General features: G+C 39.5%; 1 protein-coding gene and 1 non-coding gene across 16 annotated transcripts in view; both read left to right on the forward strand.

Moving 5' to 3' along the window:
* Positions 1-17,602, forward strand: part of LOC100073568 (muscular LMNA interacting protein) — a 221,747-nt gene that overhangs the window by 144,324 nt on the left and 59,821 nt on the right. For all 15 annotated transcript variants that reach the window (XM_029075082.1, XM_029075002.1, XM_029075053.1 and 12 more), the window contains 2 exons: positions 4,072-4,116; positions 12,972-13,103. In XM_029075082.1, coding sequence (XP_028930915.1) covers positions 4,072-4,116; positions 12,972-13,103 — 177 coding nt within the window. The remainder of the gene's footprint in view (positions 1-4,071; positions 4,117-12,971; positions 13,104-17,602) is intronic.
* TRNAS-AGA lies at positions 13,858-13,939 on the forward strand. The gene has a single exon. It is a non-coding gene; the product is annotated as a tRNA-Ser (tRNA).

Below are 17,602 nucleotides of genomic sequence, written 5' to 3' on the forward strand. Positions count from 1 at the left end.
ATCAAAATTGGGGAGAAAAAGGCAGATTCATCTTTATATGTTGGGTAGTCAAAGAGTTTGTTCAAGTAGCTAAAGGAACCAGAAAGTTAAGGTCATGAGTTTCTGGAAACCCTTCAAACTTTACAGTAAGAGTTTAATTTGGGGAAACCACTTTTCTAGTTTTGTTAAACACTTTTTCCCATAATTTCAACTCATGACTATTAAAAGGAAATTCAATATCAAATAGTTCTTCAAACTTAATTGTAGTTCATGCTATGCAAACACCAAAGGCAACAATGAAAGACCTTGTTCTCTTGTTTTATTTACTCTCCTTTCCAGGAAAATGAAACTCAATCTGTCCTAATCAGTGAAAAGTTGATTCAGGGTGTGTAAGTTCCCAACCAAGCGGAGAAAGACAAAAGAAACTGGGCCCAGATCTGGTAGAACAGCAGTATTCCTGGCATTGCTGCTTTATGCTTTCAAATGGCTATTGACCCAAACACAAGGTCTAACCAGCCCAGAAAGAATTTAGACTTTTTTGCCTTTTTAAGGAAAATCTTCCAATGACATCTCTGCTCTCCTAATGGTTTTAATTTCACTTTCTTGTCGATATGAATTAAAAAAAAATCCCAATTTTTCAACTGGTTCTCTTAAAATAACTGGATCTCTCTGACCCATTTCTAGATTTAAAAGAAGTGTTTGCCAGTGAAATATTTAAAGTTGCAATGTGAAAGGACCTACTATTTGCTAAAGCCAAGTTATTGAATGGTTCACAGTTAATTTGTAGAAATGTTGAGAATGAAGAAGGAAAGGTTAAAGAGGCTAGATGGTCTCACAGGACAATCACTTTGTGGTCCCTTCAAGCAAACTATTGTTGGAGATGGAATATTGGGTTGGATGAACCATTAACAAGGTCCAGTAGTAGCTCATGGTCTAAGTTCCCTTTGGAGGTTATAGGTCAACCAAACTGTGGGCTTTCTCCTAAAACAAAGAAAATTGACACAGACAAACATAGGCAAAGAGACCAGGTAGAAATAAAAACAATTCTAGACATATTTTCTTCCACTCCTTAATAAACTCAGAGGACAGAAGGTAGGGTGACTTGCAGTGCATAGCATTATTGGAAGTGCTGATTGTGCCATCATGACCATCCTTGGTATTTGTTCATTCAATCATATTTGTTGAGCACTTACTTTGTGCAGAGCACTGTACTAAGTGCTTGGAAAGTACGATTTAGCAACAGATAGAGACAATCCCTGCCCAACAATGGGCTCACTGTCTAGAAGGGAGAGACAGACAACAAAACAAAACAAGTAGACAGCCATCAATAGCCTCAAAATACATAAATAGAATTATATATATATACACATCATTAATAAAATAAATAGAATAATAAATATGTACAAATATACAAAAGTGCTGTAGGGAGGGGGAGTAGAGCAGAGGGAGGGAGTAGGGGTGATAGGGGAGGAGGAGCACTGGAAAAGGGGGGCTCAGTTTGGTAAGGCCTCCTGGATTTACTGATCACTTTCTGCACTTAGAGCACGGACCTGGGTGCTAGGAAATTGATAACAGAATTTAGAGATATGGCTCCTAAATGTGCAACAGATCATGCATTATTTAGGTTCTTCAGAGAGTCCCTCCTGCAACAGAGGTCAGGCTCAATGCTTCACACCCTGTGGATATTTGAAATGGTAGGTTCTCTTACCTCTTTTCAGCCTCTTCAAAATGTCCTTTCTCCTTTTTCTGCACCCTGCCTCTAATACGGATTTTTAGAGATGCCAGTAAGAAGGAGCTATGTAGCCCCTTTAAGAAAGCTCGGCAATCTTCTAAGATAACCCTGGCATTGTAGACAGTAAGAAGATGTTTTTTCCCAACTGACTATTTCTGCAGAGCTTTTTATTTTTCAATGGGTCCTGAAACTTCACCTCACCCCTTTTAAATTATTGTTATCAATAATAATAACAAAAATTATGGTATTTGTTAGTCACTTACTATATGTCAAGCACTGTGCTAAGTGCTGGGGTAAATGCAGATTAATCTGGTCAGACACAGTTCTTGTATCACTGCATAAATAAGAGGGAGGACAGGTATTGAATCCTCCTTTTACAGATGAGGAAACTGAGACACAGAGAACTTAAAAGGCAAGGCAAGCGGAGGAGCTGGGATTCGAACCAAGATCTCTGATCCCAGGCCTGGGGCCTTTCCAGTAAGCCAAACTGCTTCCCAATTCTGTAACTTATGAAGTAAGTCTTCATCTTTTTATATATCCCACTTATGAAAACATTTTTAGACTTTCTCATTCTCCTTATCTTCATTCTTGTTTGGTTAATCAATCCATAATATTTATTAAGTACTTACTGTGTGCAAAGCATTGTCCTAAACAACTGGAAGACTACAATGGAGTTAGAAGACATGATTCATGCACTCAAAGAGGTTTGATAAAAATGGAGTTAAATGCTCTCCTTTCTCTCCTTCCAAATTTTCTTCTCTACTTATGTTTTTTACAATCAGTTACTACCGTTTATTGAACACTGATTGGGTGCAGAATATTGTATTGTGTGCCTGGGAGACTTCAGTAGAGTAAGTAGACGTGATACCTGCCCACACAGAATTTATAATAGTGGGTGGGGTGAATGTCAGTGGCTGTAGAAGTACTCTGTGAGATTTAGTTTCTCACAGAAATTCTTCTCTTCCCATCTTCTTTTATCACTCTCTCCTTTCATTCGATCATATTTATGCAATCATATTTATTGAATGCTTACCGTTTGCAGAGCACTGTACTAAGCACTTGGGAGAGTACAATGCCACAGTAAACACACATTCCCTGAGATATATCTTCATCTCCTATTCATTCTAATTATTTAGACTTTGTTGCCGCTTATGTTTTTTTCAAGCAGCTGCTACTTTGTCTATCCTTTACAACTAATTAACCTTGATGAGCTCTGCTATTGGTCCAGTAGAAAGAGTGCTTCCCTGGGAGTCAGGAGACCTCGGTTCTAGTCCCTGTTCTTCCTGCTTAGGCTGTTGTGCTAGAGGGTTTTACCCAAAGACCCAACAAGGGCATTCTATGAAATACACAACTCCAGCAACGATGCTTAAAAATAGTTGGACAATGTGGGTGGCAAAACTGCAATTGTTACCAAGCTACCACTACTTGTTTTGATGTGTATATATCTGTAATTCTACTTATTTATATTGATGCCTGTTTATTTGTTTTGATGTCTGTCTTCCCCTTCTAGACTGTAAGCCTGATGTGGGCAGGGATTGTCTCTATTGCTGAATTGTACTGTCCAAGTGCTTAGTACAGTGCTCTGCACACTCTGTATTCAATAAATTTGATTGAATGAATGAATTCGTCGACCCAAGTTCTCAGTCCTGAAGTCTCAGGAACATATGTGTTCTCTGTTATTTTAAGCACTTAGTATGGTGCTTTGCACAGAGTAAGTGTTAAATAAATACGATTGAATTGAATTGAATTGACATTATTTTCTAGTTGCCCTGGACTATCAGGGCCTGGTTCTCCCTCAGTTTTCCATACCAGGCATGAAACCTTTGATGATAATGTCAAAATGGACAGAGGACTTTCACTGGGCTGAAATTCCTTCTGTTACTACTACTACTACTATCATGAGCAAAATGATACTTCCCAGTGGAAAATTTGTCTACCACAAATCAACCAAACAAAAAATGAATGGTAATTACCTAACTCTTACCCAAGCACTGTACTAAATGCTTCGGAGAATACAACAGAGTTAGCAGACACATTTCCTGCTCTTAATGAGCTTTCAACCTTCATATGGGTCCATATAAATGGATTTTGTCATATTTTAATTTCCAGGAATTACTGGGCAATAGAGAGATCTACAACATTTAAAATTTAGATTGTTTTTAAAATAAAATAAAATTCTCAAAAATTTAGGTTTTTTAATTTAGCAAGAATTGTGTGGGGAATTTGAGTTGTTCTTTTGTCAGGGAAGTGGCTCCACAACCATTTAAAATTTTCACATCTTGCTCATTGTGGCCTTTATAGGATCATTTTATAATGAGAGCTAATTTATCTAATATTGCATATATGTTGACATTTTGCAGGCTAATCTTTCTCTACCAATGTCTACTGTGGGTGAGAGTCAACTGGTGAGTATCAAATTTCTAAATCAGGCATTCTTCAAATAAAAATGGTAATTGATATAGGTAGCTTTCACAGGTAGAGAGGGGTCTGGGTGAAAACAGTGAGTATGTTATAAGTTCTTCAGAACCTTTGTCTCAAGAGTTATCACCACTACTATTGAATATGAGAGAGAAAAATCTCATTTTCCATTTCTTATTAATGATATTTTTGGGGTGGTTAGTGTATCCCAAACAGGTGGAATGAGCAGGGGCTTGGGAATCAGAGGTCATGGGTTCAAATCCCAGCTCTGCCACTTGTCAACTGTGTGACTGTGGGCAAGTCACTTAACTTCTCTGTGCCTCAGTTCCCTCATCTGTAAAATGGGGATTAAGACTGTGAGCCTCCCGTGGGACAACCTAATTACCCTGTAATCTACCCCAGCGCTTAGAACAGAGCTCTGCACATAGTAAGCACTTAACAAATACCAACATTATTATTTATGTAAAGTATTAATATAAAGTATTAAGTAGAAATTCTTTCAAGTGTCTCAGAATTCTTGTGTGTTTTTATTAATGAAGAGTATAAGGTAGTTAAAGTAAATCATTTGTAACAGTGAGCATATAGCCAGTTATCAAGAAGGTTACTATGGAAACAAGCAAGCCCTGAAATATCTTAATGAAGTTGAATGGTTTTATGGAAAAATGAGGGAAAACTTTTAAATAAAAATTGACTCCTTTCGATTAGGAAATGTTAATATATTTCAAATGTTGGGATTATTTAGGAAATGAATGGGTTACATTCAAGAATTATTTAAAAGTCTGGTGAGAACTTTTCTGTGAATATTAAAAGAGAAAAATATTATTTTGGAAGTTATATGCCTGTATAATTAAGTTTTTAATAGTTGTCAAATCTGTATTATTTTTAGCTCTGTTGGATTTGGTTTTCCGGAAGCAACTACATAATCACTGGCTAAAGTGAAAGAGAATAATATGAAGTATCAAGGGGGTTATATTTACTCCATTTTTTCAGTAAGGCTTGTGGTTTTCAGGGGCAGTCTTGAATGAATAATTCCTCTGCACTCTGGATTTCTTACTTTGCCCTTCTATTGGATCTTTCCTTTAAGGCATTCAAGACCCACCTTTATGAAGCTTAAAATTAAGTTCCAATACACACAAACCCTTAGAGGGGTCTGTTAGTTTATGAAAGGATTATCACCAAGAAAATGTATTCCAGATATGAAGATATCTTTTGATTTCATCTTCAGGACAGTTATTCCCTTCTTGGTCATTTTAATTTCCTTCCCACAGAATTAAATCTTTTACAGGTTTACAATGGAGTAAAGGGAGGCTGAACCAACTGGAAGCTGTCATAAGTGTGATAAATGTGTGTACATGAAGTGATAATTGTCTTTTCTAATTCATTATATGAGAAAATTATTTTTTTGCTTCCCAGATTATGTAGTCCAGACCTAAAGATAACTTTGACCAATTTAATTCAATCAAGCTACTACTACAACTAATAATAATTATGGTATTTGTTAAGCACTTGCTGTGTGCCAGGCACTGTACTAAGTGCTGGGGTGGATACAAGCAAATTGGGTTGGACACAGTCCCTGTCCCACATGGGGTTAACAGTCTCAATCCCCATTTTATAGATGAGGTACCTAAGGCCCAAAGAACTGAAGTGAATTGCCCAAGGTCATACAGCATACAAGTAGCAGAGCCAGGACTAGAACCCATGACCTTCTGATTCCCGGGCCCATGCTGTATCCACTATGTCATCTACAGTCATGAACTCTGTGTAAAGCATATTCCAAGTTTCATTTCAATGTACCACATCAGCTGCTGTTGACAAAATAACATTTTAGTATTAAAAAACCCCAAGAAAATAAACTGAACAAAGAAATATTTCATCTAATCTCCAGTGCCAGTAAGAAGTAGGGAGGCAAGCCCAAAATGTGGCAGGTGTTTGGCTTTTGCCTCTCACTGGAGCAGTGGCCACTAATGGACCTCACAGTTACTGGACACGGACATGTATGATCCCATATCCATTGCGTCAGGGCCTTAGGCAAATGCAGTGACAGCTAATGCACATTTTGTGGAAATGTATCTGAGGCCACCTGAACCTAGAGTGCTTTTTGGGGGACACCCTCTTTCTCCATATCTCTCCAACTTCAGAGATTTTGCATTTCACTGCCGGTTCTCTGGAAACACAGGTGACGCTCTAAGCTGCAGGATTCTGTGGCAGGAATTGAAGCAGAGGAAGACTGGGTGCTTAAAATAAAAATACATAAAAGCATCCTCTGCCATGTCTGCATTAGACAGGAGACAAACTAGTGGAAATATGGTATGAAACTGGACTTATGGCTATTCTATTTGCTGGTCATTACCACTCATCATACTTTGTGCCCCGGACATTTCTGGGCCAGTATTTTAATGTCCCACTGGGATAGCCCAATCCTGCCTCCATTTATAGGATAGAAATAGCCTCTCTGCCCCCTCCTCAAGGTGTAATCATTTGTTGAGTTTAAGTGCTATGTGGATTTTAAGCCCCAGGTGTTTCCCAGAAAGATATCACATACATAGGAAGCATTTGGAATGATTTGTTAGGATACAGAAGGGAGAAACAAAAATATTTAAAGAGTGGGGAAACTAGCTTTGTCAGGAAAGGGCAGAGTGGGAAATCAGCTTTGTCAGAAAAGGCCAGAGTGCTAGTGTTTATGTGCCCTGAGGAACAATACATTGAGAAGGGACTTATAAAAAGGTACAGTATGATCGATATGATTGTGATTACACTGGGTACTGGTTTATATTGCATGCAAAGCAAAAGGAAGTGAATCTGTGACAGTGAGGATTATGCACCCTGGAAATATTGATGATCGTGGATATGGAATTTGGAGATACTGAGGAATGCAATAAAATTAATTTTCTTTCTTGGGTGGTTACATGTGCCTGGATGCAGAGGATGATCTAGATGACCTCTTGATATCTTTTCCAGTTTGTCAATTTGAATCATCAAAGAGCATGTCACTGCAAAACGTTTGTTGTCCACTGACTCAATATTCAGTGTTGAGGTTAAAGAACAATGTCCATTTTTCTCTGACTGCTCTGTTCAGTTAAAAATGAGTGGACTTAGGAGTTCTTAATTTAGCATATCATTTTGTTTCCAATGCTGATTGCCATTGAATGTGTCACACTTCAAGTGTCATCATGACTCATTTGACTGAGGGTACTTGATGTCACTTTTGTTTAGAAAAATGTACCACTAAGATCATGGATGAAAGGAGTTTATCCTTGACAACTTTATATAGCACAGAACACTCTGTATTAAAAGCATTTTTTATATTTTCCTTCTTATGTTTGTCACACCATTCCTCTCTTTAACTCATGAAATATCGTAAAAAGGACAGATTTTCATTCATTCATTCACTCAATCGAAATTTATTGAGTACTTACTGTGTGCAGAGCACTGTACTAAGCACTTGAAAAGTACAGTTTGGCAACAAATAGAGACAATCCCTACCCAACAATAGGCTCACAATCTAGAAGATTTTAAAGTATAAGTATTCTGGACAATGTAATTTGTGCAGCTATAGCTTTGTTTCTTTAAACATTTGCTAAGGAAAGAAAGGGGTATATAATATATCTTTTCTAGGGACTTTTAATTTACTTCAATCAATCACATTTATTGAGCACTTACTGTGTGCAGAGCCCTCTATTAAACGGTTGGGAGAGTGTGGCACAACAATGCAACTGACACATTCCCTGCCCACAGTGAGCTTACAGTCTAGAGGGGAGAAACTTACTTCTCTTAAGGGAAGGAAAGACCACAGTGTTTGTTCTCATATATTATAATTCTTTGTATTCAAAAATGATGCTATTGATATTTTATTGTACTTTCCTAAGTACTTAGTACGGTGCTCTGCACACAGTAAGCACTCCTGAATTAATTAATGGGAAGATCCTCTTCATGAATGTTGGCTGACACTAAAGATGCTATATCAGTATATCAGTTTACTGAACCATTCCAGAATGTGTGCACGGGAAAATATCTTATTAATAAATACCAGTGGTACTTTGCCATTTTGCTGAGTCAGCTACGTGCTGCATCTGTCACTGTGAGTCTGCTTCTTGGCAGTTCAATCTTCCTGAAGCAACTGTTTAATGAGAATAAGCCACCTCTTGATTTCTTCCTGCTGAACCTATAACACCCTGTGGTCTGTGTTTGGGGCTGTGCTTCATTATGACAGCATTAAGAAATGCCATGTAGGTTCAAACCAATAGTCCACCCAGATGAGTACTCTGCCTTGAGTAGTGGTGGAAAAAAAATGCTTTGGGAAATGTTACACTACTTAAAATTCATTTTCATGATTTGTAGCTGCAATCAATAAACTTTTTCTCTTATTACCCACAAAGAACTTATCAACTATGTGTGTATTTTAGCGCTCTTGTGATCCATGTGGGTGACCCCATTTTATAGTAATAGTCATTCAACGACATTTATTTTGTTCTTACACTGTTCAGAGCACTGTACTGAGTGCTTAGGAGAGTAGACTAGAAATAAGTAAATTCATAGCTACAATTGATATAAACAAAAGTAAAACCTGAATAAATGGACAAATGGATAACTGAATGGAAAAAATAAACCAATATACACATGAGTACTAAGGTAACTGTTGCGAAGACATGAATGGGGACATAGGGATTAGATGAGCAGTGCTTGCTGTAGAAGGTGGCTTTTCAGGAGGCTTTGAAGGTGGGAAAAGTTGGATTTTAGTGGATTTTAGTGGAGAGGCAGTCCATACAGCAGAATCAGGAGAGCAAGGGCAAGGTGATGGAGGCTTTAGAGCCGCAGCCTGCCTTTGCTTGGACCTCTGCTTTTGGTCCTCTTCAAATCATAATACCCCTTCCTCAGTCACATCCCTCTCCTCCACCCAAGGTTCACTATAGTGTGAGCTTTTTGTGCCCAGGGATTAGATCTACCACCTCTGCTGTATTTTACTCTCCCACATGCTTTTTATGCTGCTCTGCACACAGTAAGCACCAGTGATGGACTGAGTGATTGGGGCTAAGCTCCAAGAACACCCCAAGAATCATTTCCAAAATAAAACTGCAGGCAAACTGATTTGCTGCTGGATTGCCCTGCTTTGGGATGACTTACAGTGGGATCTTGAAGCCTTTCCTGTGGCCACTCGTTGTCAAGTGATTAGATTTGGCTAGGCTAGTCGCTTCCTTTACCTTGCCCCAAGTCTACTCCTAGGACCTAAAACTGGTCTGAGCCAAGGGAATCCCTTGATCTGACTGGCCTGCTTTGTAGGCCAGAAAGGTTGACTGTGAAATCTTTTTCCCTTATCAGCTTGTACCCTGGAGCAGTTCTGGAGCTCTCAGGAGGTTTGAGGAGAGAATTAAGAGTCTGAAACAGCTGGCATGGGCAATGGGCATGGGGCCAGTAAGGATAGAAAAACACTGTTGCTGAGTGGATGAGAGGGCAGAGTTGTAGCAGGTGAGGATGAGTTTGAAATGGATGAGGTCAGTCTGTTGTCTGAAATTCTGCCAGCTGTAATCTGAAACACAAGCACATGAATGTGGAGTGTAGTGTTGAGATGATTCAGTGTTGCAGGTCGGAGGTAAATGATTGATGGAGGGATGGAGGGATGGAGGGAGGGAGGGATCTTGGCTCTGCCAACTGCTTGCTCTGTGATCTTAGGTAAGTCACTTAACTTCTCTATGTCTTTTTCGATCTTGGCTCTGCCAACTGCTTACTCTGTGATCTTAGGTAAGTCACTTAACTTCTCTATGTCTGTTTCCTCAATTGTAAAATGGGGATCAAATGCCTGTTCTCCCTCCTACCTTAACTCTGAGTGCCATATGGGAGACGGACTGTGTCCAAGTTGACTAACAAAATAATAATAATAATAATTTCAGTATTTGCTAAGCACTTATTATTGGATTGATGGAGGGATGTAAGGAAGTTGAGTTCAGTGAAGAGGGTGGAGTTTGAGGGTGGGAATTTGTTCATCAAGAGTAATAATGTTGGTATTTGTTAAGCGCTTACTATGTGCCGAGCACTGTTCTAAGTGCTGGGGTAGATACAGGGTCATCAGGTTGTCCCACGTGAGGCTCACAGTTAATCCCCATTTTACAGATGAGGTAACCGAGGCACAGAGAAGTTAAGTGACTTGTCCATAGTCACACAGTTCACAAGTGGCAGAGCAGGGATTCGAACTCATGACCTCTGACTCCCAAGCCCATGCTCTTTCCACTGAGCCACACTGAGTAGGTATGTGGGTAAGGAGACCAGATAGGGCATGATGACTTGGGATAGTTGGATGGGGTCAAGAGATAAGAGGTCTCTATGTGGGGACAGGACAGTTTTGTGGGGAGAGCCAGAGAGATAAGATGAGAACCAGAAGAGAACTATGTCAGTAAAACTAAGGTTAATTAGAGTTTCCAGGAGAAGGGAGTGATTCAGTGTCCAGAGCAGATGAGAAGATGAAGAGGATTGAGATATAGAAAAGCCCATTAGATTTGGTTAAGAGGAAGTGATTAATTTGTTAATTGATTCAATCATATTTATTGAGCACCTACTGTGTGCAGAGCACTGTACTAAGTGATTGGAAAGTACAATTCAGCAATAAAAAGAAACCATCCCTGCCCACATTGGGCTTAAGGTCTAGAGTGGGGGAGACAGATATCAAAACAAGTAAACAGGTATCATTATAAATAGTAGATATGCACATATAAATATAAATTGTAGATATGCACATATATAATTAAGTGCTGTGGGGAGGGGGAGAAGAGCAAAGGAAGTGAGTCAAGGTGATGTGGAAGGGAGGGGGAGCTGAGGAAAAGGGGCCTTATGGAGAGGGCAATCTCAGGGGAGTGAAGAGGGTGGAAGCCAGAGTAGAGGAATAGCTTCAGTACCTCAGAGCAGAGCACAGCACCTGCCTAACTTATTATCTTGCCAGTTTTGCCAGCCCCCTCCCAGGGATGCATCAATCTATCAATCAGTTGTATTTATTGAGCATTTACTGTGTGCATGGCATTGTACTAAGTACTTGGAAGAATGCAGTATAACAGAGTTGGTAGACATATACCCTTCCCAAAAGGGGTTTACAGTCTAGAGGGGGAGACAGACATTAACATTTATGAATAAATTGTGAATATGTACATAAGCACTGTGGGTTGAGGATAGGGTGGATAAAAGATGGGAATTCAAATTCAAAGGTGATGCAGAAGAGAGTGGGAGAAGAGGAAATGAGGGCTTGTTGGGGAAGGCCTTTTGAAGGAGATGTGATTTTAATAGGGCTTTTACTGTGGGGAGAATGACTGTCAGATATGAAGAGGTCTGCATACAGTAAGTGCTCAATAAATACAATTGAATGGATAAAGGGGGAGGACATTCCAGACCAGAGTCAGGATTTGGGCGAAGGTTGGCAACACTACTTTCTGAGTTTGTAGGCTAGGAGGTGTTGGTTCCCTCCAAAATAGAGGTGCTTTCCTTCAGAATTTGGCTTGATTTTCATCCAAGCAACATGGCCTAGTGGAAAGAGCACAGGCCTGGAAGTCATAGTATCAGAGTTCTAATCTTGGCTCTGCCAATTGCTTGCTCTGTGATCTTAGGTAAGTCACTTAACTTCTCTATGTCTGTTTCCTCAATTGTAAAATGGGGATCAAATGCCTGTTCTCCCTCCTACCTTAACTCTGAGTGCCATATGGGAGACTGACTGTGTCCAAGTTGACTAACAAAATAATAATAATAATAATAATTTCACTATTTGCTAAGCACTTATCATGTGCCAGGCACTGTACTTAGCACTGGGGAGGAGACAAGCAAATTGGGTTGGACACAGTCCCTGTCCTGCATGGGGCTCACAATTGTATTTTACAGATAAGGTAACTGAGGCTCACAAGTGGCAAAGCCGGGATTAAAATCCAAGACCTTCTGACTCTCAGAGCCATGCTCTATTCACTATGCCATATCTAGGATAGCACTTAGAACAGTGCTTGGCACATAATAAGCAGTTAAATATAATGTATATCTCTATATAGAGATATATAATAATAATCTATTCCACCCCAAAAATAACTGTTCCCCTGAAGAAATCTTTCTTTGCCTACGGAAGGTGCCCTACCCTAAACTGGACACCTCCTTGATCCACATTTCTCCAGATGGAAGATGATAAGGCTCTTTATCCCTGGCTATGGCTGAGAATATTGTCAAGTGGCATCCAATATGTACTGTGTGTTTTCAAGAACAGGGAGATGGATGTATTCCCCAGAGGCTTAAATTGGGTACAAATGGCAGCTGCTGCATTAAGCACATTTATTATTTTCCTAAGGTGCTGGAGCTGAGTAGAATCATTACAGCTAAAATGTTTTTTACAGCTAAAATGTTTAAACACCAAATATGTCACCCTAATGTCTACTGAATTTTGAGGAATTCCAAATGGTTTTGCAAATGTGTCAATCATTCTTGGGCTATTTCACCCTACATCTATTTTGGGGAAGTAGTTCCTTTTCCCTTGGAAAAGCAGGTTTTCTCAGCCGGAACGAACGGACTCACTTTGGGTCGCAGTATGTGGAAAGAAATAGGAATTGTTTTGATGAGGGCCGTCATGTTTACATAGGGAAAGATAGATCTTGATCATTTAGTTTTACGGATGATGAACATTAGAACTCCCGAAATTACTTATACTGTACTTCTAAAGAGTTAAATTAGTTGAATGCTTCTTTTCTTGGTAAAGTTATTAAAATGTGGGAGAATAGAAGACAATTGCAAATATAATATGAATCTTCAAAATGCCTTATATCTGTTCTCCACTGGACTGTTTGTGTTCTCAGTCATTTTTATCTCTTTTTGTTTTATGGGTTCAATCAAGACAAAACCTGGGGTTATTCGTCCAGCGCCGGTAAAATCCAAAATTATACTGCGAAAAGAGGAAGAGGAGCCCTATGAACCGAATCCCTTCAGTAAATACTTGGAAGATAGCAGTGGTCCCTGTGCTGGGCAGGTGAGTAGCTGAATGGGATGTTAATTAAAACACATCTGGCAGGATACTGTTCTCTCTATAAACTGGATTTCCTTTGATGAGAATTTTTAATTACTAAAAAATTAATATCAGGCTCAAGCTCAGGAATCAGAGTATCTGGGTTCTAATGCTAGGCTGCTAATTGTTTGCCATGTGACCTTGGGCAAGTCACTTTATTCTCTGGGCTTCAGTTTCCTCACTTGTAAAGTGTGGATTAAGTACCTGTGCTTCCTCCTACTTAGGCTGTGAATCCCATGTGGGACAGGGACTGTGTCCAACCTTATTAACTTGTATCTTCCATTGTGCTTGAACAGTGCTTGACACAAAATAAGTGTTTAAGAAGTATAATAATAATTATATATTGTATCTTTAAGTCAAAACAAGACTTCTTTTTAACCTATGGTGTAAACTTTTTATGAGTTTTAAAGACATCACTTTGAGTAATTCTTTTAATCAGTACTATTTATTGCATGTCTATTATGTACAGAGCACTGTATTACGTGCTTAGGAAATATAACAGAAGACATGGTACTTGTCCTTGGTGAGTTTAACAATAGTTTAGTAACATTTTTATCATGTTCCCTTAGTGATTATTCTGTCATAGCAGGTTGAGCAGCTGTGTAGTTATAAGCCTGTTTGGTCTAACCCATCAGTGTGACAGGAAATGTGGCTTAGTGGATAAAGCAAGGGCCTGGGAATCAAAAGGACGTGGGTTCTAATCCTAGCTCTTCCATATGTAGTCATGGCGGAGTGGTTAAGGCGATGGACTAGAAATCCATTAGGGTTTCCCCGCGCAGGTTCAAATCCTGCCGACTATGCATTTCCTCTTTAAGAGAAGCAGCGTGGCTCAGTGGAAAGAGCACGGGCTTTGGAGTCAGAGGTCATGGGTTCGAATTCTGGCTCAGCCACTTGTCAGCTGTGTGACTTTGGGCAAGGCACTTAACTTCTCGGTGCCTCAGTTACCTCATCTGTAAAATGGGGATTAAGACTGTGAGCCCCACGTGGGACAACCTGATTCCCCTGTGTCTACCCCAGCGCTTAGAACAGTGCTTGGCACATAGTAAGCACTTAACAAATACCAACATTATTACATATCTGCTGGGTGACCTCGGGCAAGTCACTTAACATTTCTGAGCCTCAGTTCCCTCATCTGTCAAATGGGGATAAAGATCGTGAGCCCCAAGTGGGACAGGGACTGTGTCTATTCCCATTAACTCTTCTCTTCCCCAGTGAGAACAGTGCTTGTGCTTGTCACATCCTAAGCACATAAAAGGTACCATTATTATTATTATTAGTTCTTTGATTAAAAAAAAAACAACTTCTTGACCACAGCCAAGGAGTCCAGATTGACGGGAGATGTTAGGAAGTAACTGTGTTCTCTATCATCCCACAGCCATAAACACTTGTGGGCAAAGATTCTGTCTACCAACTCTATACTCTATACTTTCTCAGGCACTTAAAACAGTGCTTGGCACACAGTGCTTAAATGCTCAGTGAATTGATTGATTGAATTTCATTACTCTCACGATACAAAATGGTACATTTTAAAGGTATTGAATTCAGACAGAAAATATTTTGCTCATGGTTAAAAGGAGATTTAAGATACAATTTCTTAGCATTTGGAACTCATGATGAACTTAATACCAACCTGGAAAGAGGATGTCTGTCAAAGAGAAAAATTTAAAACTAAGTCCATGATCAAACAACAATTAAATAACCACTAACTTTACATCGAATACCCAAATCATTTGGGATGATTTTACATATGACAGGATTTTCAATCAAAATAATACAGTGAGATAATGCTCATATAAGAACTCCCTTTGAAATAATTGTAACTGCACTTTTTTATTTGTGTTTCCTTTCATCTCCAAAAAATCCTAATTTTTTTTAATTGTAGAGGTGATTCACAGAATCAGAATCAAAGGTTTTAGAAAATTAAGTCACATGGAAACATAACGTTTTTCTTCTTGCATCCTCTGATGATTGACTATCTGCGTACCTTACTGACTCCGCCCTTTTCAGTCATTTCCTCCCAATGCCTTCAAAAGAAAGTCCTGAGGATTAAAACCTAGCTCTGAGTTTGCTGGAAGCTTTTGCAAACTTGCCTTGAGTCTGGTTGAGTCTGGGTTATTGGCATGGAGTTCTGCAGTGGAGCTTCAGAAATGTCCCCTGCACTTCTGCAACATGCCATCTAAACATCCCAGAAATGCTTGGATCCTTGAAACCTCCCTTCTTCCCTCAGCCATCTCCCTCCCTACTTGCTGCAGGCTTTCACCTTCTGACCAGCTCCTGAATTTCCCTGGAAAAGACCTGTTGACTTCCCAAACAATCAGGGAAGATTCCTTGAATGAAAAGGCAGGGGGCGGGCATAGTTGCTTCCTTTTTGGGCAGGTTTTATAATTAAAAAAAAATTAAATATTCAACCATTGTCTCTGCTACCTCTATTTACTCAGCCCTCAGGATCCTGGTAAAAGATGGATTGTGCTAAAAATAGTAGTTGATGGAATTCAAAGGAGGCAGTGAGGTCTCGAGGAAAAAATCTGGGAGTTAGGAAACCTGACTTCTAGCCCTGGTTTAGCCCTTTGCCTGTGTTGTGACCTCAAGCAAGTCACTTATCTTCTCTGGAACATAGAGAATGGGGATAAAATGACTATCCTTTCACTTAGACTGTGAGCCCCATGTGGCACAGGGATTGTATCCAATATGATACTTGTATGGATCCTGGTGCTTAGTACAGTGCTTGGCACAAAGTAATACTAATAAATATCTTGTCTAGTTTGTTCTCCTTTCTAGATAACTTGTGTGTATTGATCCTTCCTTTCAAGTTCAACTTTTTCTCCCAATCCTTTGGGTGAAAAGTCCCATATAGGGGCTCTCTAATATCACCTTTTTTTCTACAAGGATCTTGACATATTCTGTAGTGATTTTGTACTTCATGTCCTCTTCATTTACACATGTCTTCTGATTTTTTTAGACACCTGCACTACCTCCTTTCCCTGCCAAGTTCTCCCTGTTTGACACTCCACACTGATGACTATGTGGGTGCCACTAAGATTGTGACCCAATGCTGCACTAAGCTGTATTCCAACTGTGACCTTCAGAGCCTCTTCCCTGTTTTATCCACCTGACTGTTTTGTAGGGCAAGCAACCATTTTTTCTCTTATGATGAAATGGCCCAAACTGTTTTCCATGCAAAATGGTTCCTTCTGTCCAGCATTAGCACACCTTTTCTCCCTATTTACATTTTGATGTTTCATTTACTCTTGCTCCAAAAATATGTTTTTCCTCACTAAGCTTTGTATGGGCTAGCTTAAGAGTGAAAAATATATGTAGGTTTATATTTCTCTTTTGAATCTAATTATGATGAAGCTGATTGATGGTTTATTTTTTTTAAAGCTGAGAGAAGCTGAGTTCCTTAATGTGTCACACCTCCTCTGACAAGAATTCACCTAGTGATTTGGTTTCTTCAATATTTCTCTGTGTTGCAGTGATTTATGGCTTTGTATGGATTTTATGGATTTGTATGGGCTAGCTTAAGAGTGAAAAATATATGTAGGTTTACATTTCTCTTTTGAATCTAATTATGATGAAGCTGATTGATGGTTTATTTTTTTAAAGCTGAGAGAAGCTGAGTTCCTTAATGTGTCACACCTCCTCTGACAAGAATTCACCTAGTGATTTGGTTTCTTCAATATTTCTCCGTGTTGCAGTGATTTATTTTTAATGAACAGGGCTCTGTGAGGTATTTTAATACATATCAAATTCCCTCATTCTTGGATATTGCCTGTGCCTCAGTTACCTCATCTGTAAAATGGGGATGAAGACTGCGAGCCTCATGTGGGACAAACTGATTACCCTGTATCTACCCCAGCGCTTACAACAGTGCTGTGCACATAGCGCTTAACAAATACCAACATTATTATCCTTTACTCACTCCTCCCTCTGCTCAGCTCTCTGTCCATATCCATAATTTATGTATTTATATTAATGTCTGTCTCCCCCTCTAGACTATAAGATCTTTGTGGGCAGGGAATGTGTCTGTTGTAGGGTTGTTTGTACTCTCCCAAGCATTTAGTATAGTGCTCTGCACACAGTAAGCACTCAATAAATACAATTGATTGATTGCTGAAGGCCAGTGGCATAGCAGCGTGGCTCAGTGGAAAGAGCACGGGCTTTGGAGTCAGGGCTCATGAGTTCGAATCCCAGCTCTGCCACTTGTCGGCTATGTGACTGTGGGCAAGTCACTTAACTTCTCTGTGCCTCAGTTCCCTCATCTGTAAAATGGGGATTAAGACTGTGAGCCCCACGTGGGACAACCTGATTCCCCTATGTCTACCCCAGCGCTTAGAACAGTGCTCGGCACATAGTAAGCGCTTAACAAATACCAACATTATTATTATTATTATATTAGTGTTAATGTTACAATTTCCAAAATATGTCTCCGAAATATGCTGGCATCTCTGCTTTACTTTCAACTT

Source organism: Ornithorhynchus anatinus, chromosome 1 (assembly GCF_004115215.2).
Source record: "Ornithorhynchus anatinus isolate Pmale09 chromosome 1, mOrnAna1.pri.v4, whole genome shotgun sequence".
In the NCBI taxonomy this organism is placed as follows: Eukaryota; Metazoa; Chordata; class Mammalia; order Monotremata; family Ornithorhynchidae; genus Ornithorhynchus; species Ornithorhynchus anatinus.